General features: G+C 47.0%; 1 protein-coding gene across 1 annotated transcript; it reads right to left on the bottom strand.

The window, feature by feature from the left end:
* Positions 1-3,218: 3,218 nt before the first annotated feature.
* On the bottom strand, positions 3,219-22,960 carry ASB1 (ankyrin repeat and SOCS box containing 1). Its single transcript, XM_067548625.1, has 5 exons — positions 22,753-22,960; positions 19,702-19,843; positions 14,905-15,207; positions 6,903-7,288; positions 3,219-5,356 (listed from the first exon to the last, which is right to left on the bottom strand). Exons 1-5 carry the CDS (start codon positions 22,865-22,867, stop codon positions 5,223-5,225), a joined length of 1,080 nt encoding a protein of 359 aa, XP_067404726.1. The 5' UTR covers positions 22,868-22,960; the 3' UTR covers positions 3,219-5,222.
* Positions 22,961-23,976: the final 1,016 nt, after the last annotated feature.

Below are 23,976 nucleotides of genomic sequence, written 5' to 3'. Positions count from 1 at the left end.
TTCTTTTTTTAATTGCTCTGATTGTTCAAAACTTGTCTAGGCTCATTAGCTGATTTTCCAATCCCACAAACATATCACAAGCTGCATTTATAGAGAGGCCACATGACACACACTAAGCAGTACACAGTATGCATTCGCCCATATATGTAATATATACTGTAGGACTGTTGGATTTCCCATCTAGAATGATTTCTGGGTGTGACGGAAGATATATGTTTGCGCTGTTTATGAGTTATCCATGTTTATGAGTTATCCATCCATTCGGTCATTACTGTAGGACACCGTGGAACAAATGCCTTTGCAAAAGAGAGGTATTTTTCTACTTATGAGAAAATAGTGAAATATGAGTTAAGACAAAAACCTCTCTCTATATATGTAGTTATATAAAGATATATCAATTGGTGTCATTAGGCCTCAAGTACCCGGCTTTCATCCACCTACCCCATTGTTGTCTATGCCTTTGGATATGTATATGTTGCCTCCTATATATGTTGCCAATATTTGCTGTATTATTTCTATCAACTGCATCTGAGGAAGTGGGCTGAAGCCCACGAAAGCTTATGCCTGCTGAAATTAAATTTGTTAGTCTTTAAAGTGCTACAGAACTCTCGTTGGGTTTTTTTGTTTTTTGTATATAGATAGTACACTCCCAATACAATCCGAATAGCACAGGGGAGACAGATTTTTCTCAGGTAATTGAATGCTCGGATAATCAAAGGGGCAGGAACCATTCAACAAGGTGGTGACCTTCTCCGTGAGCAAGAACTCCACCTCCTCGTAGTCCTGACCATAGGTTTCTGTTCTATTATCCGAACTCCTTTTTTGTTCCACAGCATAAGACACATGTCCTTGGCAGCATGTATCTCATGCAGGGGGAAAGAAAAGGATTTAGATAATGGAGAGGTTTGGATAATAGGGTTTTGAGTAAATGGGAATATACCTGTTATTACACAGATTTCACAGTGGAAAACTATTGTTCCGTTAGTTGAAAAAAAATGGTCAGCAGGTAGATCATAGAATCACAGAAGATTAGGGTTGGAAGAACTTTGGGAGATTATGTTGTCCAACCCCCTGCTCAAAGCAGGACCAACCCCAACTAAAGTTTGTTCTTCCCATATCATAATGATGTTCCAACCCAGAACATCATCTTCTAGGAGTCAGGGGTCAGGTTTTTCAAGATATTTAGGTGCCTTAAGATGGAAATAGGCTCCAAGTGGGATCTGCCAATCTGCTGAAGAGGCCTCCAAGGGGTGGCACTTAAAACAGATGGCAAAGCCAAAAAGCAAAATAAAGGGCAAATCCTAGAAATATAGGGCTGAAAGGAACCATAAGAGGTCATCTAATGCAGCCCCAATGCCCATGTTAAGGCAAGACCAAGTATACTTAGACTATCCCTGACAGGTGTTTGTTTAGCCTGTTCTTAAAAATGTAAAGAATCTACAATATATGATGTCACTTCGCTAACATTCCAAAAGCATGCATATATCTTTCCTTCCCCATACACAGCTAATCTATCTATGGTTTTTAAAACACCCATCGCTCTGGTGTCTGAAAACCTACTCATCACTGAAACCACTCAAAATTCATCAACAGAAATTTCTTTTTCCTTTTCTTTTCACATACCCAGAGGTTTGTTTGCAATGAAACAGTGAGTAGAAAGTGCAGAAAGCCATGTTTATATAGGTGCCATCTACTGCCATCTACTGCCGCCTTGGGCCGGTCTGCATGGCAGCTAATCTAAAATCAAAAAGCCAGTGATAAGGAACACCAAGGATTTTCTGTCTATTGTTTCCCTTTCTTCTAATCTACCTCCTTGCCAGAATGAACTGTTACTGGGCAAGGGCTGCTGTGCAGTTAATACAAAGTAAGAATATCCAGCATTGATTACCAATTTTGAACACAAACATTCATAGGATTAAAATGATAAGGACAAATGCAAAGTACTGCACTTAGGAAGGAACAATGAGTTGCACACATACACAATGGGAAATGACTGCCTAGGAAGGAGTACTGCGGAAAGGGATCTGGGGGTCATAGTGGATCACAAGCTAAATATGAATGGTATGGGAATAACATGGTTGCAAAAAAAGCAACCCTCATTCTGGGATGTAATTTGCAGGAGCGTTGTAAGCAAGACACTAGAAGTAATTCTTCCGCTCTACTCTGCGCAGATCAGGCCTCAGCTGGAGTATTGTGCCCAGTTCTGGGTGCCACATTTCAGGAAAGATGTGGACAAATTGGAAGAAAGTGCAGAGAAGAGCAACAAAAATGATTCAAGGTTTAGAAAACATGACCTATGAGGGAAGATTGAAAAAATTGGGTTGGTTTAGTCTGGAGAAGAGAAGACTGAGGGGGGACATGAGGACAGTTTTCTAGTACATAAAAGGTTGTTACAAGGAGGAGGGAGGAAAATTGTTCTCTTTAACCCCTGAGGAGAGGACAAGAACCAATGGGTTTAAATTGCAGCAAGGGTTGTTCAGATTGGATATTAGGAAAAAATTCCTGTCAAGGTAGTTAACCATTAGAATAAATTGCCTCGGGAGGTTGTGGAATCTCCATCATTAGAGGTTTTTAAGAGCAAGTTAGACAAACACCTGTCAGGGATGGTTTAGATAATACTTAGTCCTGTCTCAGTGCAGGGGACTGGACTGAAAATCTCTCGAGGTCCCTTTCAGTCCTAGATCCTGGTTGATGAGAAGTGGCAGGGAGTAGGAGTTGAGCAACTGTTCTGCATCAATCACTGGACTAGCTATGGAGAAAGAACATTATTTAAATTAGCACCAAGACCTATGCATCTTTCTCGCTCTCTGTCTTTCACACTCCTCAGCCAACTCTAAAAATATTTAACAGCAGGCACTCAAGCAAAAGAATGATCTCCTCGGCCCCTTTACCCTGGATAAAAGGGCTGGATCAGAGTAAAAGCACTGTAGCCATCCAAGGGAGGATTTCTCTGGCACAGGCACTGCAGATGACAACTGTAAGGCTGCATTTCAAGGACCCTTCACAACACCTGGGGAAGGGGGTGTGCAGAGGACTGGGGAGCTGTGTTGCGGGGGATGGTGCATGCCACAGGTTCCAGGCAATTCCCTGTATGGTGCTGGACCCCAAGAGACCACTGCAATTTAGGCCCTGGGACTGTCCACATTACACAGGGGGCCTCTCCAGCCCCTGCAATGCCCAGGGTTGGGAGGGCACAAAGGTGGTTTAAAAGCTACCCCTTCCTTTTGGCTGCAGCTTTGGTGCTGCGGTCTGAGAGATGCTGCACAGCAGCTCGCCCAAAGCACATACAGAAATAAATTATATAGAAATCAACATCTAACTGAATGAGTAAAAGTGAGAAGGGACTGCAAACCTTGCCACTTTGCTGCTTAGCACAGACTGCAGGGCTCAGTGGGACAGGGCTGTCCTATCTGTTTTCAAAACATCACCCTGCAGAGCATAGGAAAGGCAAGAACTATCAGTTCACTGGTTGTACTGGGCCGAACACAGTGGGGCCGTGGTCTATGATTGGAGCCCTCTAGGCATTACTGCCACAAACAATAATAATTAACAGAGACAAGAGAAACAAAGGGAGTCTTGGCAGAACTTCCCAGCATGCTTCTATTGAGTGCAGCGTTACTAACTCTTTATTCAAGATGAAACCAAACAGCTCGGTCACCCCGACACCCCAAGAAATGGTCCCCTCAGCAGCAGAAGCAGGAAACATAACAAAGATTCTGGACCATTTTATTAGATCATGATGCTGACACAGGATGCGTGGCGAAGGGTGGTAGTAACGTGCCTATGTGCCACGCTTCACCAACTGCTGAAGCCTCTCCATCAATAACTGTCTACATGATTGTTGGAACAGCGGTAAGATTTTCGGGTGGTCAGCATGTCTCTAAGCAATGAGGGCAGGCTAGTATTTGGTTTGGTGGAGTTTCTTTCTTAGCCCCATGGCAATTTACACGCATGGAGTTAATTACCAGTAGCATAGTGACATCACAAGTACATTTGGCATGTTATTTATTGAACGATCACTCCCATTCATCCTCAGATATCTGAGCCAGCGATATGGTGAATAGAGCTATTTGGCAGAACATGGTCTTTTTGAGAAGTCTGATGGGACTTTTTAGGTGGACCATGGACATTGGAAACTTTAGTTGAATGCCTCATTAGAAGACTGAGAGGTACCACATTCACAAAGGATTGGACTATAGCATCTGAGTACAACCTTAGCCTGGCCCCTTCACAGCTCACAGACGAGCGTGCCACCTGCAGAGTCACACTGACGTCGTGACCACACATCACACCGCTATGTGCTTTCTCCACCGTCCCATGAAGAAACCACGTGCTTTCCTTCTCTCTTATGGATTTGCTCCTTCATGCCATGGCAGTGATTGCTATAGTTGGTCCAGTCCCAGGCAGCTATATATTTGGAGACCTGTTTTTCTGGTAGCCCACCCCAACCTATACGTTTTTGGTAGCAGGTAGGTCAGGACACCATATCATACCTGAGAGTGTTTTGAGGACACCTGAAATTGCTCAGGCAGGCCAGCTATTTCATAGCCTTTTAGTAGTCCATCTTGGAATTTCATAGAATCAGAGATGATTAGGGTTGGAAGGGGCCTCAGGAGGTCATCTAGTCCAACCCCCTGCTCAAAGCAGAACCAACCCTAATTTCTAAACCACAATTTTCTAGACAATGAAAGCCAAGTGATGTGGCCTGGGACTCTGCTGCTACCTTGGAACAGCTAGGCACACATATGCAACTTCATGTTCTCCAAGGAACACATGGCACCAGGCAAGAAACTCAATGCATTCAAACCAGAATGAGACATACAGCAGATCAAAACACATCAACTTGCCATGTGCACAGTAGCAATTGTCAGCTCCTTAAGGAAGCGAGGTCCAAGTAAGGACATCTGAAGCATGAGAGGATAAGGGAATGGTACTGTTGTAACACACCCATTATTTATGAGGTCAGGGACTATATTTTGCATGTTACAGACAGATAAAAGCCCACTGCTTGAGTATAGACAAGTGTTCAGCATACAGTAGTGTTGCTAAAAGCCAAGCTGCAAGTTACATGTAGCGGTAACGGAGGTAGTGTCAAAACAAATAGCCTAATGCAAATAACCATAGGATATATTTCAGAACAGGACCGGGGGGGGATTGGCACCTGTTTTCATCAGATCACTCATTTCTTACGGCAAACTGTCCCCAAAACTGCTGGTTGCATTCTAACTCTGTTCATGAAGTAAAAATTGTTTGATAGGGTCTGGGACTGGAAGAGCACTCATCAGATGCAGACGGTATTTGCCAAGTATTCTCCGCACGGCCACACGGCACAAAGACAACAAGCTCTGGGGGCAGCCTGCAATCAAAATAACAAAGGGGAAGAGAGAATGGAATAAAAGAGCAGATGTAAATTGCACTGGGCCAGATCTCCATTTGGTGTAAATTGCCATAGCACTAACAACTTCAGTGGCACTACGCTGATTTACACCCCCAGGGATCGACTCCCTCCCCCAACCCCTTGTCCTAGACCATAATAGAAATTCAATGCTAATTCTTGCAATGATCAGGCACACTTTGCAAAAGCTCAGTACCAATTGCTTATCACTACTTTGCAGCCTGTGCTGTGGAGAAGGCAGAGCAAGCAGGACCATGTTTGACACTAAGGACTCTGGATCAGATCCTCAGCTGCAATAAAGTAGCATGATGCTAATGAAGTCGATGGCGCTACGCCAATTTACGCCTGGCTCTTTATTTATAAGGGGAAATTTCCAGTTCCCCTAAATGTTTCGCACCAGTCGAGTCATTTTGCTTTAAAGTTACACACATTTTCTTTTTGAATTGTGCATCCCCCAGCAAATAAAAACAATTAACACTGTGTACGGCTCGGAACTCTACTTACGATCTTTCCGCAGTGATGCCCTGCAAACCAGCTGCCCCTTCCCTGGCCTCTCCACCTTCCCATGAAGTGAGCAGGGCACCCTGACCTCTCCGCCTGCTAAGCAGGGGTTTAATGGACATCACACAGGACAGGGAGCTGTTATCCTAGTGGGCCTCTCACCTTCAGTTGCGGTTTATGGGAGAAATGTTCAGACCTGAAAAGCTTTCCCACAGACTGAATCCCATTCAGACCTCTTTGGTCTCAAATTCAGGATGGAAAACTCACTTCAAACCAGGTCATCCCACAAAAATGCCTGCTTTCGGCCGGGCCAAGAGTCCAGCGAGAAAGGCCTCTTTGTCCTGGGGGACTCCCGATGTGCAACGGCTTTCGCGTTGTGTTAAAAATCCAAACTCCAACAAGGTTCAGAGTGGGGGTTTTAGTTCCATTTGCTTCTTCCTTAACCCTTTAGTTGCTACTTTTCAAGAGGGCCATGTCTTCAGCTCTTCCTCTGGGACCACTCGTTTGCTCCTCCCACCCCTGCTCCTGCTTCCTGCCACCACTGCTCCTCTGCTATTTTGCAATTGGTGACACTATGCCAGCTGGCCCCTACAGTCAGGTGAGCTATAGCCACGGCCAGATAGGCACTAGAGGTTCAGGCCTTGACGATGAAATCAGAATTTCAGCTCCTATGTTTTCAAAGTTATGTTTCTAGCCCTGGTGGACTCATAAAGCTGGAAACATCACTCAAGTGTAACTGAGGCCTCCCTGAGTTTGCAGACAGCGTGAAACAGCAGCCCCAAGAGATGCGGCCTGCCCTATAGATCTTACCTCTGCAGAGCCACACTCCAGGGCAGGGCCACGACATGGGGATGGGGCAATGAGGGACCCATGGGGGGTGCCCAAGGCTCTGGATGGCTTTTAGTCAGCTCTAGCTACAAGCCCTACTGCTCAAGGAAGACCGTTTGCTGTGCTTCTCTCTTTGCAGCACTAGCAAGTCAATGCCAGGGATGTGCCTTCCACTTACTCCTGGCTTCTTTGAACACCTGCAAGGCTTCTGGGTTGACTTTGACCCTTCCAGTCGCTTCCACACCCAGGGCCTCTGACTTCACTAGGTTCAAGTTGGCTCCAAAGTCAATCAAGAGGGTGACGAAGGCCGGCTCACAGCCATGTCTCAAGACAGCGTCCATCACACAGATGGGGGAGCCCCTGGAGAAGCCCTGGATGTTGACGGGGCCGCAGCAGTTAAAATCAGGGTTGGCGCCGGCCTGGAGCAGCAGCTTGAAGCACTGGAGGTTGTGATAGGCCGCGCTGATGTACAGAGGGCAGACCACCAAGGAAGTGAGCGGGCGAGAGGAAGGGCTGGGGAGCTGTGAGGGCAAGTGATGGTTGACGTCCACATCAGCTCCATACCTGAGCGTGAAAAACAAAAGCCAGCTTGACACAAAGGCATTTTATCCTCACTCGCCCCGCATGGGGGAGGGCAGTGAGATTATCCCAGTCACATAGGTGGGACCTGAGAGACTCAAATTACCTGGATGCAGGTGCACACAAAGTCTGTGGTGGAGTGGGAAATTGAAGCTAACCACGGAGCCGGCCTTCCTCTCCTCAGAGTTACTACCTGGCCATGTAAGTATGGTGGCACACCGCACTTTCTAAACAAACCAGGCCACACTTTTTTGAGCCAAAGTTGGCCCTGAGGAAGGTGCAAGGCAACCGCTTGCAGGAGTAGGAGGACTAGAGACAGCTTTGCCAGCTTTAACCCCTTCCCAGGAACAAGGGTTTCCTTGACACCAAAGCAGAACAGTGGCAGTAGAGGCTGTAATGTGGCCCTAAACAACCCTGTGAAGGATTAATGAGTTGCAGGGACAAACCAGGTGGCTTGAGTTAAACGTGGACTTAAATTACAGGGGTAAATTTAGGCTCCTGAAAGTCGGGGCACTCTGGACTGACTGCCAACACACTGCCCCTTCCCTCCCCTACATACAGAGACAGGGACTGGCTGTGTTGGGGAGATGACCACAGTGTATGGTGCGCCGGCCACTCCTCAACTAGCCCAGTGGTTGCTATGGCCACTCCGGTGGGTTTTAGTCCCCAGGATCAGGAAGGTGGAGATGTGACTTAGAGACGTTTTCATAACGTCATAACAGCCACACTGAGCATCATCTCGGAGTAACGGAATACTCCGCCCTGAATGACCTGTGTGTAAAATCCACCGCCAATGGTTTGGCTGGGGGTGTCCAAATAACTCAGCTCCTCAATGACTGGATGTTGAATAGGCATTAAAACAACTTCCCCACCTGGGAGAAGATGAGCAGTTAATGCATTAGAGCAATCGATCCAACTTTTGCAAAGAACGAAGGGAGCTGAAACACAAACCTGCGTTAAACGGAGGAGTGTAACAAATTTCAAGATTCTCACTTCAGTGGGAGCTTGAACAGTGGAAATCCAAAGTTAATGTCAAATCCAGGACTTTTCCCCTGTACTCAGCAGCTTATGCTAAATAGATGTACCAAATTCCAAGCTTGCAGCAAATTGGGAACATATAAAATAATTATGTCAGTTAGTCAGCCATTCCCTGACAGCCATCTGTATTGTATTACCCTAGAATTAAATATTATGAGATACTGTATTATAGATTACATTTAACATATATTCAATTAGCTGCAGGGGGTTTATTATGGTTTGGCAGCTGGCATCTTGGCCAACGCACCAGAGATGAACCATGAATCTTCAGAGTTGAAGGCACAAGTTGCTATTGCATGCACTAAACTACCAACATTTTTTTTCAGGAGGGCTGTAACAGACTCACATACTGTGGATCAGGAACAGAGTAGGAACTGCCTCACCCATTCACCCAGAGGTTATAATCAGAGCTATGTAAATAACTGATTTTCCAGTTTACCAGCTACACCCAAAAAAATTTTTCTTAAAGATCCTTTTGATGAAATGGTTTAAATTTTTCCGCAAACGAAAAAATAATAATATAAAAAGTAATTTGGAGATCAAAAGACTCAAAGCTAAACTAAATGTTTTGACCAACCCTGCTAACTAAAGTTTTGTTTAGTTTAAGGTTTTATTAAACCTTTTTTTAAATAAAATAGAAGTAAAATTCAAAACAAGAAGTTGAAGCAAAATGATTTGTTTAGAAATGGCAAAACATTTTGATTTTTGTTGATTTTTTTTTCCTGTTTGTTTTTGACCAAAACAATTTGGTGAATTTGACACAAATTCAGAAAATGTCTCAAATCTGCATTTTTCAGCAAAAGGTTTTATCTAAACCTTTCACCCAACTCTAGATACAATGGAACAATACAATTTAAGGCTCTGATTCTCAAAAGCATTCTTAACTCAATAGATTTCAAAAATAGCAAATAATCCCATACTGAGTGCTTTTGAAAATCTCACCCTAAGTGTTTAGAACCTATGTTGTTATGCTAATTTGATTGTATGAGGCACGGAACTGTACATTTTGCATGTGTAACTGAGTGGAATGAACAGAAAATACAAGAGGACTTTTTCCTTTTAGAAGAAACTGCATCGCAGAATATTTGCTCCCTTTAAAAATATTTAACTTTAAAAACTAATATCATATGTGACTGAAAAATAAGAATAGCAATGTATGCTATATATAGTATTGTACATATCCATCCAGTACAGGCAGCACATTGCTTCTGAAATGCTGCAACTGCACCTGTTTTACATACCGTAAATGTTAAAAACATCAGGATGTGGGGAAGAAGGATCCAGCCTATTTTAGCCATTTTTAATTGCTCTTTTGCAACATCCAAGGATGGATTCTGGATGGAGTAGAAGTGTCATGCTTTCCCTTTAGAGTAATAAAGTGCTCTTCCAATGAGCAATAACTCTCTTGGATTTGTAATCCAAGCATTCAGAGAATGAGGCTTTTCTGCTTTTCTGGATATTGTAGGATTCCACTTTCCAGTTAATAAAACAAATAGGGAAAACATTTTGGGCCAAATTCTGTCTAACTCTTTACGAAGCTCTGACTGAAGTCAATAGCACTTCTGGCCTGGCTGCTGCAAATGCTTATCCGTGTGCTTTAACTTTAAAGAGACGAATGGTCCCATTGAAGACAAGCATGTGCAGAATTATTTGAGATCAGGGTCCATTCAAGCACACCCAAGCACTGAATTTGGCACTTTATGCATATTTATCCGTGCTCCTCCACGGCACAGAGACCAAGACCTCAGAGGATGACCGAGAGGTGGCTGTGGGCATGCATGGAAAGGACAGGACCCTATGTGGTAACATCCCCCACACTGCAAAGTGGTCTGTGACTCCTCCATAGTCATAACGCATCTGCTCAGCTTCCCTGAGCCAAGGCTTAAGCTAAGAGAAAGGAGAAAGAAGCCACAGAACAGCAGCTCTCTACAGAGATTGTCCCCTCTCAAAGAGGTTTTCAATGCTCTTTGCTGAATTGGGGCCATAAGTGGGAAAGGTTCAGAGCCCAAGCCATGGGACTCCTCCCATGACTAAGGCCTGCAGGATTGGTTTCTTTTGCTAGTTAGTAGGGCTGGTCAAAATTTCTCTCTTGAAATTGCTTTGCAATGGAAAATTGGCTTTTCAATTAAATGAAATTTTTGGCAAAAAATCTCTGCATTCCACTGAAGTGTTTGATTTTTTTGTCAAAAACCCAATTGGCTGAAAACCAAAATCTTCTGGTCAAAAATGCAAATATTTTTATTTGGATTTGCTGCCACAATGCCTCATGGCAGCTGTAGTTCGGTTTCCTCATGCCCCGTTTTCTTCCATAGGCCAGACTACATCTCTCATAATGCACCACCCATTGAGGAGGGCAAAATTTTTCTGTGAAAAAAGCTATTTTCTGACCACTCTGCTAACTTATGCTTTATAAAACAAAATTAGTCAAATTTGTTAAAATTTTGTAAGTATAGATACAATTCCCCATGACTTTGTCAGTTTTATCCAGCTCTTAATGGCATAAGCAGAATATATATGTCCTTATCTCCTGGCTCTGCCCTCAGTTAGGCTAGAAAGATGCTGCAATATCCTATCACAGGATGATTATGTAGCAGGCTGTTAGGAAAGTTATCTATTTGACAGCCATGTAATTTCCACCAAAGTCTTACTATAAAATGGATTGCCATTGCATAGCTACGTGTGTATTTACTATTAATGGATAAAATTTACATATAATGTCCTAGAAGCTCCTGCTTTTTGCTTGGTATTCTGATTCAGCAATTGTAGCAGGTCACAGGACTTCAGGAACTGTAATTGTGTAAATCATATGATTTAAAAAACCAAATCCAGTAGAATCAATGGCAAGTGTGTATAATGTTAACAGGAACACTCTCATTAACTGATAATTAACTCGGAAATTTTTTTGAAGAATATCGTGGGTATTTTAACAGGAATATTTTGAAAAGTGTAATCACATCTTGGTAAAAAAAATGTTCATTTTATTACATTTACTCTGTCAAGGAAAGGAGTAATTTAGATCAATATTTTTTAACGATCTACTGAGCTCTGTAAAAGAGGACTGTGTTTTAAAGTAAGCAATTCTGAATAGATCTATGAAATCTTGGGCAAGATGACAATTTGGTATTAACTTAGAGGCCTTGGGAGAAACATTGCCTAATAAAAAGATATTGGACAAACTCCAGTTAATTTTTAATCCTGAAAATTTTCCAAAATCTTGCTTTTAATATTGCTGGCAAGGTGTCATTAGACATAGACCTATAAATCAATACATCAACTCCATGTGCTGAAATATCATTTATTTTGTACTGTGTTAGCAAATATACTGAGAGAGCTTCTCTGGAATGTAGCTAGTGGGTTTATACTGACGTACACATGCAACAGATGAGAAAATTCAAGTTTCGAGGGCCCAGTGCAAAATGCAGTCAGAGGCAATCAATCCTCCTGCTTGAGGGTTTAAGCCAACCTCAAAGTGCTGGGGGTTAGAAGGAAACTTCACAGGGGTGGGCAGCCTACTCTAGGGCTTCTTGCACTGGAAGCAGCTGGGATGGGCCACTGCTGGAGACAGGATACTGGACAAGGTAGTCCATAGATCTGATCCTATGCCCCTGTGACTTCAATGGGCCTATAATGAGCTAGGACCATGATTTTCGAAAAGCTGGGCTCCCAAATCCACTTCACTGCAGAGCCGAAGAGCTGAGTGGGCTTTTACTCTGGTGTTGCCCCTAGTCCCCTTTTCCTGACACATACAAGCCCTCCCAGCTAACATTTGTGGTGCTTTCAGCACAGATTAGCGGTCTTGTCTAGGCCAAAGGCAGCCTAACTGAGGCCTTCTCTTGGGTTTGTATCCCGCCCACTTTGCAGTAAGGACACAGGCTAAGTCTCTTCAGTGCTGATAGTCCTCCAATGCCTTCCTACAATTCCCCTTGTATACCCAGAAGAATAGAAAAGTTCTCCCATGATTCACTGGGAAAGAATCAGAGTGGCTCAGCTGATGGCAGCACAAAGAACCCTGGGCCCTGTCCCAGAAATCTCAGCTGCTCTCATAGGGAGAGCAGTGCCAGTTAAGACACGGTAGATCGGGTGTGGCGGCTCACATCCAGGAGGGGCCAGTTCAGGTGCTGATCATTCCACTTAACTCTGCCATAAAGACAGATCCCAAGTCATTTAAATAAACATCCTGATTTTCAAACGTGCTGTGCACCTTCGATCCCAGTAAAATCAATGGGAGCTACAGGGTGGTCCTTTGACAATCAGACCACTTATCCAGGTGTCTAAATACAGGTTTAGGAGCCTAAACATAGGCACCTGTGTGTAGAAAGTTTGGACCTGGTGCATTGGACACAATTTCTAGGAACATAAAAAGGCATTGTACAGAGAAATCAAAGATCTTCATCTATCGTTATTATGATTAAATGTCCTATTTTATTGACATGCTTTGCACATGGACCAGAAGTCTTTGCCCCGGATTTATTTTGGTTTTATTGGCCTTACAAAAGAAACTTCAAGCTCCCCCAAAAACAGATGTTGGCACCTAATTTCTCAGCTGATAGGCTGGTTTGTAATTTTCTGTACCAACACTTTTCATTAGAACTGGTCAGAAACTAGAAGTCAAAACAGCTTTCTGTTGGACAATGCTTTGGATTCTCAGCTACAAACCCTTTCTTAGCAGTCGGTGCCTATGCTATTTTGGATATAGGCAGGGAGGGGGGAGTACTGTTATTTTTAATAGGTTCTGGAGCAGGTATTGGATATTGGGTAGTGAATCCAGATTTCCCGGGTGAGGGCCCCAACCACCAAGCTCTGGAGTCATTCTCAAACATGCTCTTGCTCTCTCGCCTAACAATTCTTTCATTATTGATTCACAGTGGAGCAGTTTCAACAGGAGAGAACCAGGGAGCCCCACATCAGATTATTCCTTGGCCCAGTTGTTTGAAGGTTCACCTGAGACATGCCAAAGCCCTGTTCAAATCCCTTCTCCCCCTCAGGCAAAGCTAGTACTTGAACTAGGGGGTCTCCTGCATCCCAGGTGTGTGCCCTAACCTCTGAACTAAAAATGACAGGGAGGGCCTCCCCAGCCACAGCAGTTGTGTGTAATCCCGTCTGTGGAGGCCTGGTACAGAAGGCAAGCTCTGAGCATGCATGTCAGATCAGGCCCCACAGGCGAGTTAGGCTCAGGAAGCCTTTTCTTCCCCCGTTAGACACTTACAGAGTTTGGCAGCAACTGAGCAGAGTTTGTGACGCCCTGCAGGGCCTGATTCTGAGATTTAGGCACCTAACGTAGCACTTAGGCACTGACATCCTTTTTGAGTCTAGCCCTGAATGTTTATCGTAATTTATTTTTTCTTATTCAAGGAGTCAAACTGTTCCCTTACAAGTAAGGGACACTCTGATCCAGATAAGAGGGTAAGATGTTTCAGGCAGCACAAAGCAGTGGCTGCCCTGCCTGTTTTTAAAAATCAAATAAAATATTTTGGCTATCCTAGCGTATCGAACTAGGTAATATCATGGCAGTAGTAGTTCATCATCTCACGGGTTGGGCCATACCAGGACATTAGGAGCCACGTGTGTGACATGTCGTATCAGGCCCTGCGACTGACATGTTGTGAAATTTCATAAGCCATCAAAAACAAAAAACAAAAAATAAAAAATAAAAAGGAAACTTTGAAATTGTTCACAAACAACATTTTCCCAACATTTTATTTTTACTTTTCGCCCCCTGGGAAATGTCTGGAAGATTTGCCTTCATTCCTGTTTGGCGCACAACCAAATTCGGAAACATCAACTATCCTGGGGAACAGAAATTGTCAGTTTCGATCAGCTCTACTCTTCAGTGAGTCATACCAGCTATATGGCATGCCCCTTCCAGCACCACCTTCCCACTTGCTATGCTTCAATTCTCTGGCCCTGGGAGACTAACACACTCACAACCCTATGCTAATATTAGTGCTATTTATTTTGGGGCAATGTTAAGTGTAATATTATGGTATTTACTTATACAATGTGTTTGTATAACCTTCCAAACTCCCAAGAAAGGACAGTCCCTGTTTAAAGAGCTCAGGTTTGACAGGACAGAAAAAGGTTGGTAAAGCAGAATGACAATAGATGATTTATATATGAGTCAGGTGCAGTGCTTCGAAGGTGGTGGCGTGTGGCTTAAAACTAACATGATGGCAGATGGGAAGGTGGCGGAGGGATCCAAAGAGGGGACTGACCTAGTGAAAGCAGCAGCACTGGAGGGGAGCGGTTGGAAGCTGGATCGCCAGGCCCCACCATGGAGATTGCACTGTTGTAGACGGTGCATTCAATGAGTTTGAAGATAAACAGGGGGAGACAGGGAAGGCAGGACTAAGGGAGAGTTTGGGAGGCTAGAGGAGAGCAGGATACATTTCCACTGTGAGGGGAAGGAGCCGGGGGAAAATGAGGGGTCGAGAAGGAGGCCAAGGAAGGTTAGGAGACATGCAGGCCACTCTCCCTTTCTCGCTGGCTATGAGTGCTGCATCAAATCCATGGCACCACACAGGCAGACCCTGATCAGGAAGGTTAAGGTGACAGACTGTACTTACCTGATCAGCTCTCGCAGGATGTCTGCCCTACCTACGCGGGAGGTGTGGTACACAGGGGTGCTGCGGTGGTGACGGCTCCCGTTGGGGTCTGCGCCAGCCTCCAGTAGGATTTGGGCGCACTCCAGGTGCCCATTCACCACGGCCACGTAGAGGGCTGTCTGCCCCTTCACGTCCACCAGGTCGATCTCCGCCCCTTTCTGGAGGAGGAAATCCACGCAGTTGCCATGGCCTGCGGTGGCAGCGATGCGCAGCGGGGTGCAGGGCAGCCAGCCGCAGCACCACACGGACTTCTCGTTGATTCGGCTGAGCAAGTGAGGCAACAGATCAGCATTATCAGTGAACGCACACGGCTTCTGCTGGGATACCACCCTGCCTCCCCGCCCCCCCAGATCCAGAAAGGAACACAGTGAGTCAGTCAGAGGGATGGTGTAGGTCCCTTGTCTCTTGGATTCCCATCTATTACTTTTATTATGGTAGGACCTAGACGGGAGAGCACCTGCTCCAACAAACTTACAACCTAAATAGGCAAAGGAAGGATTATTAGCCCCATTGTACTGATGGGGAAGTGAGGCACAGAGCAATGAATTGGGAGCTGAAGACAGATCATCTGGGTTCCAGCTTAGTGATTTACGCACAAGAGCACCCTCCCCACTCAAAGAAGGAGCAAAGATCTGTCTCTGCAAAGAGGATTTTGCACTTCTGCTTCCTGTGCGATATTATATTTTCAAGAGTGAAAACGAAATGCAATTCCACTAGCAAAGGTGTCATTCACCAACCAGCTTTACGAGCACCAACACATCCTAAATAGGTTTTTTTCCCCCCAACTGCTAGGCATTGTAAAGGCAAGAAGCAGCCGAGCACACACCGGGCTGCACCTGGAGGGATTAGCTAAGATGGGGACAGTATGATTGTGCCAGAAGTGCAAGAGAAGGAGAAGGGGAGAGGAGGAAGGCAGGGAAGGGTTAGTAACTAAGGTCAGGTCTACCCGAGACACGTTTGCTAGTATAGCAGTGTCATGGATGCAAAGATTCCAAGGCCAGAAGGGATCTCTATGATCTTTTTATCATCTTAGCCTTCTTTATTGCCAAGAAGGCTAGCGGCATATTGGGCTGCATTAGTAGGAGCATTGCCAGCAGATCAAGAGAAGTGATTATTCCCCATCTAATCGGCATTGGTGAGGGCCATTTGGAGTACTGTGTCCAGTTTTGGGACCCCCACTACAGGAAGGATGTGGACAAATTGGAAAGAGTCCAGAGGAGGGCAACAAAAATGATTAGGGGACTGGAGCACAAGACTTATAAGGAGAGGCTGAGGGAACTAGGCTTGTTTAGTCTGCAGAAGAGAAGAATGAGGGGGGATTTGATAGCAGCCTTTAACTACCTGAAAGGAGGTTCCAGGGAGGATGGAGCTAGGCTGTTCTCAGTGGTAGTAGATGACAGAACTAGGAGCAAGGGTCTCAAGTTGCAGTGGGGGGAGGTCTAGGTTGGATATTAGGAAAAACTTTTTGACTAGGAATGTGGTGAAGCACTGGAATGGGTTACCAAGTGAAGTGGTAGAATCTCCATCCTTAGAGGTTTTTAAGGCTTGGCTTGACAAAGCCCTGGCGGGGATGATTTAATTGGGGTTGGTCCTGCTTTGGTTGGACTAGATGACTTCTGAGGCCCCTTCAAACCCTAATCTGCTATGATTTAGTCCAGTGGCTCTCAACCCACCTTGCTTGCTTGCGGCCCAATCGGTGCACAGCTGCGACCCATGTGACATCCTCAGGGTCATACAGACAGTATATATATCGTGTGGCTGCAGCCCACATGTCACAGAGAGCTGCATATGCGGCCCACAATAGATTGAGAACCACTGATCTAGTCTGACCTCCTGCATAACACAGGCCACAGGACTTCCTTGAGTGAACCGAACAGATCTTTTAAAACAACACCCGTCCTGGTTTAAAAATTGCCAGTGACGGAGAATTAACCCCAACCCTTGGTAAGTTGTTCCAATGGCTAATTATTACCTTCCCTGTTAAAACTATGCACCTTATTTCTAGTCTGAATTTGTCTTAGCTTCAACTTCCATTTGTTGGGCCATATTATACTTTTGCCTGCAAAACTGAAGATCCCATGATCAAATTTGTTCCCCTCATGGATCCTTAGACTAGAATGTAATGAAGTCACCCCTTAGCTTGCGCTTTGTGAAGCTAAATAGATTGAGCTCCTTGAGCCTCTCTCTGTAAAGCATGTTTTCCAATCCTTTAATCCCCATGTCAGTTAAAGGGCTGGGTTTTTTGGCAATAGTTTTATGCAGGCAAAAGCCCTAGAGTAGACACAGCTATACTGGCATAAAAGTGCTTATTTCACTCAGTGAAGTGGTATAAGCTATCCCAGAAAAAGCATGCTGTATGAACTGTATAACTATGCCAGCAAAACTTTTCTAACATAGGCTAGGCCTCAGAGAACAAGTGGGCACTGACACAGCAGTGTGTCAATGGTCAGGCAGTATAGCTCTGTGGCTAGGCCATTCGCTTGGATGTTAGGCAACCCAGGTGTTCTCAACTCTGCCTCTTATCTGCTGCTCAAGTCACTTCACTGCTCCAGGCCTCAGTTCTTGCATCTGTAAATTGGGAATAATGGTACTTCATTCCCCCCCCCCCCCCACTCCATTTGTTATTTCCCATCCTTAATCCATTTTATCTACTTATATTGTAAATTCTTTGGGGCAGGGTGTCTCTCTCGATGTGGGTTTGTATGGCACAACAGAGCCTCTAAGTAGGGTGACCACCTTTTCAAAAGGCAAAAGCGGGACATGTGCAAGAGCCCCACCTCCCTCGGTGGCCCGCCCCTGCTCCTCCTCTTCCCCTGAGGCCCCGCCCCTTGCCCCTTCTCATCCCCCAGGGCCCCACCCCCTGTTCCACCTCTGCTGTAATATAAATAATAATCAAATGAGGCTGATGGACACAAATAGGTGACAGGTGGAAACTTTATAAAACTTGGTGGGCCAAATGACAACAGGAATGCCCTGGAAATTTGGTAGGGAGAAAAGCAGATCATTCTTAGAAGGGCTGGCTCATTCTGACTCTTGCTGAAAGGGCAATTTTAGGCTACAGTTGTCATTCTGCTGTTTACACAGCCATGCAGGAAAATTAATTAAATATCCCAATGGCCACAGACTGAGACTTGGCCAAATTTTTAACATAGGGCGTTTCAGTTTTATATTTGATTGTAATTCCCTTTGCATGGTTTTGCCATTACATGTAGACTTGTATTTCTCAGTTAGTTTATTTCCATGCTGAGCCATAGAGTATTCACAAGTAGAGGCTGGATATTTATAACCACATATTATTCACTTGAGATTTGCTTGACCTGGGATTAGTCTGGGTAAATTCAGGTGTTATCGGAGCAGCCTTTGACCAGAGATGAAGCCACTTTAAATGAAGGAAGGCATTTCTGCCAGGGCAAAGCGCCCATTGGGTCCTGCCAGGCAGCCCATTTAAAGCTGAGAGAGTGCTCAGCTCACCATGGGAACTGCTGATTACTTGGAAACACGGGGAGAGGCAGTCATCTCTAGAGCCCTGCAAATCCACAGATAGCCGCAGACCATTTTTGATGGATGGTGGATCGGATGAGGATCTCAAAGGTGGGGAGGCAGCTGTCTGCAGCTCATAGCCTTGGACCCGGCTTCCCTACCTTCGAGATCCGGGGGTGGGGACTTCCCCTGCTGGCTGCCGATCAGCTGTTTTCCAGCTGCCTGAAGGGGCTGGCCCCCAAACAGCTGATCAGCGGTGGAGGCTACAGAGGGGCTGGCCTCCAAACAGCTGATTGGGGGGGCACAGAGCTGCTGGTGCGTGCGGGTGTGGGTGACCTAGAAGACAGAGACTGCAGATGGTGGGTCAGATGGCAAGTGATCCTGGCAGATAAGGATCAAATGCAGATCCAAATTTTTGTATCCTTGTAGGCCTTTCCTCTAGTCATCTCCCCTTCCCTCCCTGCATTCCCCGGAGATTCTGATGGTAGACTCCGGGGCTGTAAATTCAAGGATACCCTTCACGTGTTAAAGGAATGAGGGGCTCAGTGGTACCTAGCGCATGGATCAGGGTATCAGCTGAACCAGGGATGCGGAGCCGGTCAGCTGACTGATCTGTGAACTGCAGGGGGTAGGAAATGGGCCAGACCCCTGTCCCTACACACTCCAGGCCTTCTAGCATTGGGGGGCAGACTTCTCAGCCACCCCTTAGGAGAAGACCTGACACTGGAGGGGGAGATACAATACTAGACTTCACTCCCCCACTTGCTACACAAGATGATCTGTCACTCTGCGGGGGGTGGCAGAGGGCCCATTCCGGATCCAGGATGCCTTCACCCTTTCAGAACCAGCATGCTAAGGATGGAGAACGTCGGGGGCGGTTGATGGTGATTTTAGATTTTTCTAAGCCTGTTCGCCCCAGCCTATCCCCTTCTGAAGTTATCACCCTGGCCATCTTGTGACCTGCTGTACATGAAACAGGCCAATGAGTTCTCCGCAGCATCCCCGCCAGGGCAAACACCCCTGCAGGTGGCAAATGGGACAGCAGCCTCCTCTGAGAAGACAAGAGCTGCTCTCTTGTCAATGCAGGTGGGAGGGAATGGACTTTGTCTGTGCTGATTTACCCACCAGGGATCCGGCCCCGTTTCTCTATCTCCCGGACCCTGCCAAAAGGAAGCTTGTGTCAGGCTCCCCATCTGACCATCACCGAGCAGTGGGTGCTTCTGATACCCCAAACACGAGGGCATGTGCCTGGAGAATGGCGAGGGACGCGAGGCTGACCTTTGGAAACTCTCGTCCTGCAGCAAGCTCCGCAGAGTCTGCAGGTCCCCGACGTAGGCTGCGTCGTGCAGCCGCGTGTCTTCGCAGTGCTCGAGCGGGTGGTCGCAGAACTGCTCCCTCAGCCACTCCTTCAGATTGCGACCTGCGCTGGAGGAAGGGCCCTCTGCGTTAATCCTGGATTAAAAGTCTCCCCTGTGGATTTAACGTCACGGTTGCCACCTCGGCCAATGCACTGGGGATCCAACCGGGGAGTTCACAGCAGAACCTGCTACAGCTTGTGCTACCGGGAGACAGGGCGCTAACTTGGAGCTATGAAATCTCCTCTCTTCTGTGGTGTGGCATCCAGGGGAATGTGTTATTTTCTCCCCAAGGGGTTACACTGGCAGTTTGAAGCTCTAAGGTGCCACGCACCAGTTGCCTACGCACATGGCAGACAGAGGCTTCAGAGCCATGCTCTAGGGGCGTCTTCAGGGGAGAGACAACACAAGAGGGCAGCACACAGGGGGAAGGCAGGGTGGGCACCTCATCCTCACAGAGTCACAGCATGTTGACTGGAATGCTGGCACAGGAGGCGTGAGGGAGGGGACCAGTGTGTTGGGCCGGGACTATCTCCTATTTTGGGCACATCCGGTGCCCAGCACAGTGGGGCATGCCAGCGGCTGGGACCTTCAGGTGCCGCCATGCTCTGAACAAGCATCTCTCTGCAGGGGCCCCATGCTCTGGGATTTGCTCTCCGCATATTGTTTTCCCCTTCCCGTTTCCCTGGTTGTGTCACCTGGCCTCTCCTTTTTCCTTCACCCTCGCCCCACACCCGTTTCTCTTCCCCTGCCTCACTCCCATTCCCTGCTGCAAGGAGGCCAACGGCCGGAAGAGGAGCCACCTGAATTTAGGGAGGCTACATCCCTGCTCAAAGAAGCGAGCAGAGAGGTCGTGCCATGGGCAGCAGGGCGAGCCAAGGCAGAGACCGTCGGTATGTTACAGCACTAGGAGAACTGAGCATCCTGGGAAAGTCCCCTTGCTTTGGAAAGCCAAATGGGAGCTCAAATCAAGCCCTGAAAAAACAAGAGATTCTTGCTTTTCCTGGGCCTCTGGTCACCCTACCTCAGATGTCAAACCAGGCCCCTTCTCCCTCCCCACCATCACACCCTCCTGACATCCCCTTGACTTCTCATCCGGCCACCAAAGTCTCTCAGCTCCCCCTCCCGCAGAGATCCTCCCTTTTCACAGCACGCTTGTGCCAAGCGCCCAGTCCCACTCCCCTGCTCCAGAAACAAGCCTGCAGCTGCTTGGGCAGCTGTTCCATGAAACCCTCCTGAACAAGGCACAAAGTTGGCAGATGTGGAGAGCAACAATCAGTGACAACCCATGACACAACCAGCCATGCTGTCAATTCCTGATCCTGGTGAATGGGTTTGGAATAAACAAGAATTGACCTAATCCTGCACCCACAATTAAAATAAGCCTTTGTACAAGCCAAAAATATTCACACGAAGGGTTGTTGTTTTGTCCTCACACACTCTGCCCTTCCAGGACTGCATGTATCAATTATCAAACTATGTTGCAAGATGCTGTTCTCCCAAGATTTGTAGACCAGTTTAGCATACTGGTTGGGCTCATTTGAAGTGGTTTAACTGAAGCAGCCAAAGAACTGGGGATTTCTCTGAAACCTTTGTGGCTCACTTGTCACTCAAGATCACCTCCAGAAAAACTGAAAGAGAAACATCTAGTTGCAGCCTTAAGGATGGAGCAATAACACAGCTAGCTCATCTCACAATTACTTTCAATCCATAGATTTTCTGTGCTGTGCCAGAATTTTCATACACCAGAATTTTCAAGAGCATGGCTCCTATTTAGGCAGCAATATACACGGTCAGGTTTTACCATGACCTCAGCACATCGGATGCCTGTTGGGTGCAGAGGTCTCCTGAAAATGTGATCAGGAGTGTCACAACGCAGCTGCTGGGTGCAGAGCACTTTGGAAAATCTGGTGGGTAAATGGAAGCTGCTCCATTGTTTTGATAGCCTGGTCCTAGTTGTGGGCACTGAGTACTTGAAAATCTGACCTGAAGTGGCTCATCCAGGTTGGCCCTGCTTTGAGCAGGGGGTGGGACTAGATGACCTACTGAGGTCCCTTCCGACCCTCATCTTCTATGATCCTGTATTTTTCAAATACATGTGATGCCCTTTGTAGCAAGCATACAATAAACATGTGAGCCAGGGGGTATGGACAATCTATTAGGGCTCTGAGGATAGCCCAGGTTTAGAGCCTCTCCATGTTAGAAAAGCACGACTGTGTCACACAAGGTACCTTTATTCATGTGGCCAACCGGCCCTTGGGGAGAAAGCTGCCAACGCGAATTTTCACATTTAATTTGGGAGGCAACTGGTGGGCTTAAAATGGCAGCTCGAGAAAGGAAAACAACAAAGTGACTTAATATCAGAGCTTAAATTTGTGCCAGGGCACCTCTCAGGCATGACAGTTCATAGTCCTGGCACCTCTGGGCTTGCCGTGCCAGTTAGGAAAGTAAAGAAATTGCTTCAGCACCTCTTTCATACAAATTAAGCCGCGTTGAATATGCAGGCCCAGATACAGAGAGAGATCACGTAGACACAAGCTGCCTGGACTTGTACTTCCTTAAGAGACTGACAGATGACTGGGAGCAGAGCAGAGGAACAAAACCCGGGCTGACAAAGTTCCTTTTGTGGTGCTGCTCACACAGGCATCTGGAAATCCCTGTACAAATCCTACAGCCACCTGAATGGCTGGCTTTCCCGAACATCCCCTCGCTTACAGAAGAGACAATGCAGCTTTCCACCCCTGGGCCTCCCACAGCACAACCCCTGCCCCCAGAAAAAGACTGGGGTGACTCTAGAGCGTTTTGTCCCCCTCCCCCTTCCCCCCTCAGTTCATTGCCAGGGAAGCAGGTCCTTGCAAAGACCAGCCCCCCCAGGCAGCAATGAAGGGAGGGAGGGAGGCTGCAGCTCGAGGCTGCTTTGATGGTTCTCACAATCCCTCTGCTCCTGACTCTGGCCTGGCTTTCCTTACGGTACCTGCATTTCCATCTGTGGCACTGAGGTTGGCACCGTGACTGGCACCGCTCTGCACTTCTCTTTGCAGGGAACCAGGACTGGCCGCCTGATGGCTGGGGTAGCTCGCTTCAGCCATCTGGCCCACTCTTCTCCACAGCAGGCCCCCCAGCCGCTCCCTTGCACACTCCTGGGACTCCCTCCCCAGGGCACTCCCTACACCGAGCTGCCCCTGGCACAGCAACTACACACACACCAGCTGCAGCTGGCATGTCATCTCCCTTCCCTGGCCTGGGAACACTGTGGGCTGCACAGCTGAGCCGGTCCCACCCCTCCATGGATCCCATTGGTGGCTCTCAGCTTCCTGTTTCTAGTTAAGGTGGTTCGGGCTGTCGACACTGAACCTGAGCAGTAAAGCAATCCCTTCCTCCCCCCCACGGCTTATTGCTTGGGGGGTAAACGGGCTGGCTTCTCTCTCTTTGAGGGCAGATTTCCCCAAGCTGAAATAGCCTGTCATTCTCACAGGCACCTGTCCTCATCCTACACAGAGGAGTCTGCAGAGAGGCGTGGAGGAGGAGGAGGAGTGAAAGGGCAGGGTCATGAGAATACTCCAAAGTCTATATAAGGGTCCAAATGATCACAGCAGCACAGGGAGACAAGTGGGCTCCGAAGTCATTCAATCGGACCACAGTTAGCCCCAGGCTTAGTGGCTTGTTGGTTCTTTTTTCTACCGCCCCTGGTTTCCGACTAACCACCTCTCACTCCCGTCCATGTGGGAGTGAGGCAGCCAGCATTCAAAGAGCTTCGGCTGGGTCCATCGAGATCCTGTGCAGGCCTCTGGCGGAAGGAGCACCATGTAGTGTGGCTGGAAATTCAAGCCAGATTGAACCAAAGCTGAACTTCACGAATGCCAGCAGCAGCCAGCTGGGACATCCCGTCACGCTGCATGAGGATATCCTGACCCAGGCCTGATCGGCTCTGTAGGCCAGAAGCCCATCCCAAAACGGCGGGAGGCCTGCCGAATGGGTCAACTTGCCAAGCAGAACCCTGCATTCTGTCCCAGGTGCTCCAGGACAGAGAGCAGAAGGCCTAATGCATGAAGAAGCGTCAGGATCCAGGGGAATCCCGTGCACGTGGGCAGCCTGGAGTTCTGAAAGAGGAAGCTGCTGGCTAAGGAGAGTCCACCTTCATAGTGCAAGGAGAAGGGAAGGTTTGGTTTCCAGGAGCTCATGGAAATGCAATCAACAG

Source organism: Emydura macquarii, unplaced genomic scaffold, assembly GCF_026122565.2.
Source record: "Emydura macquarii macquarii isolate MOO-44397 ecotype Brisbane River unplaced genomic scaffold, CSIRO-AGI_Emac_v2 contig_1253, whole genome shotgun sequence".
Classification (NCBI taxonomy): domain Eukaryota; kingdom Metazoa; phylum Chordata; order Testudines; family Chelidae; genus Emydura; species Emydura macquarii.
The sequence above is the reverse complement of the archived record's forward strand: the minus strand, read 5'-3'. Positions and strand labels throughout refer to the sequence as shown.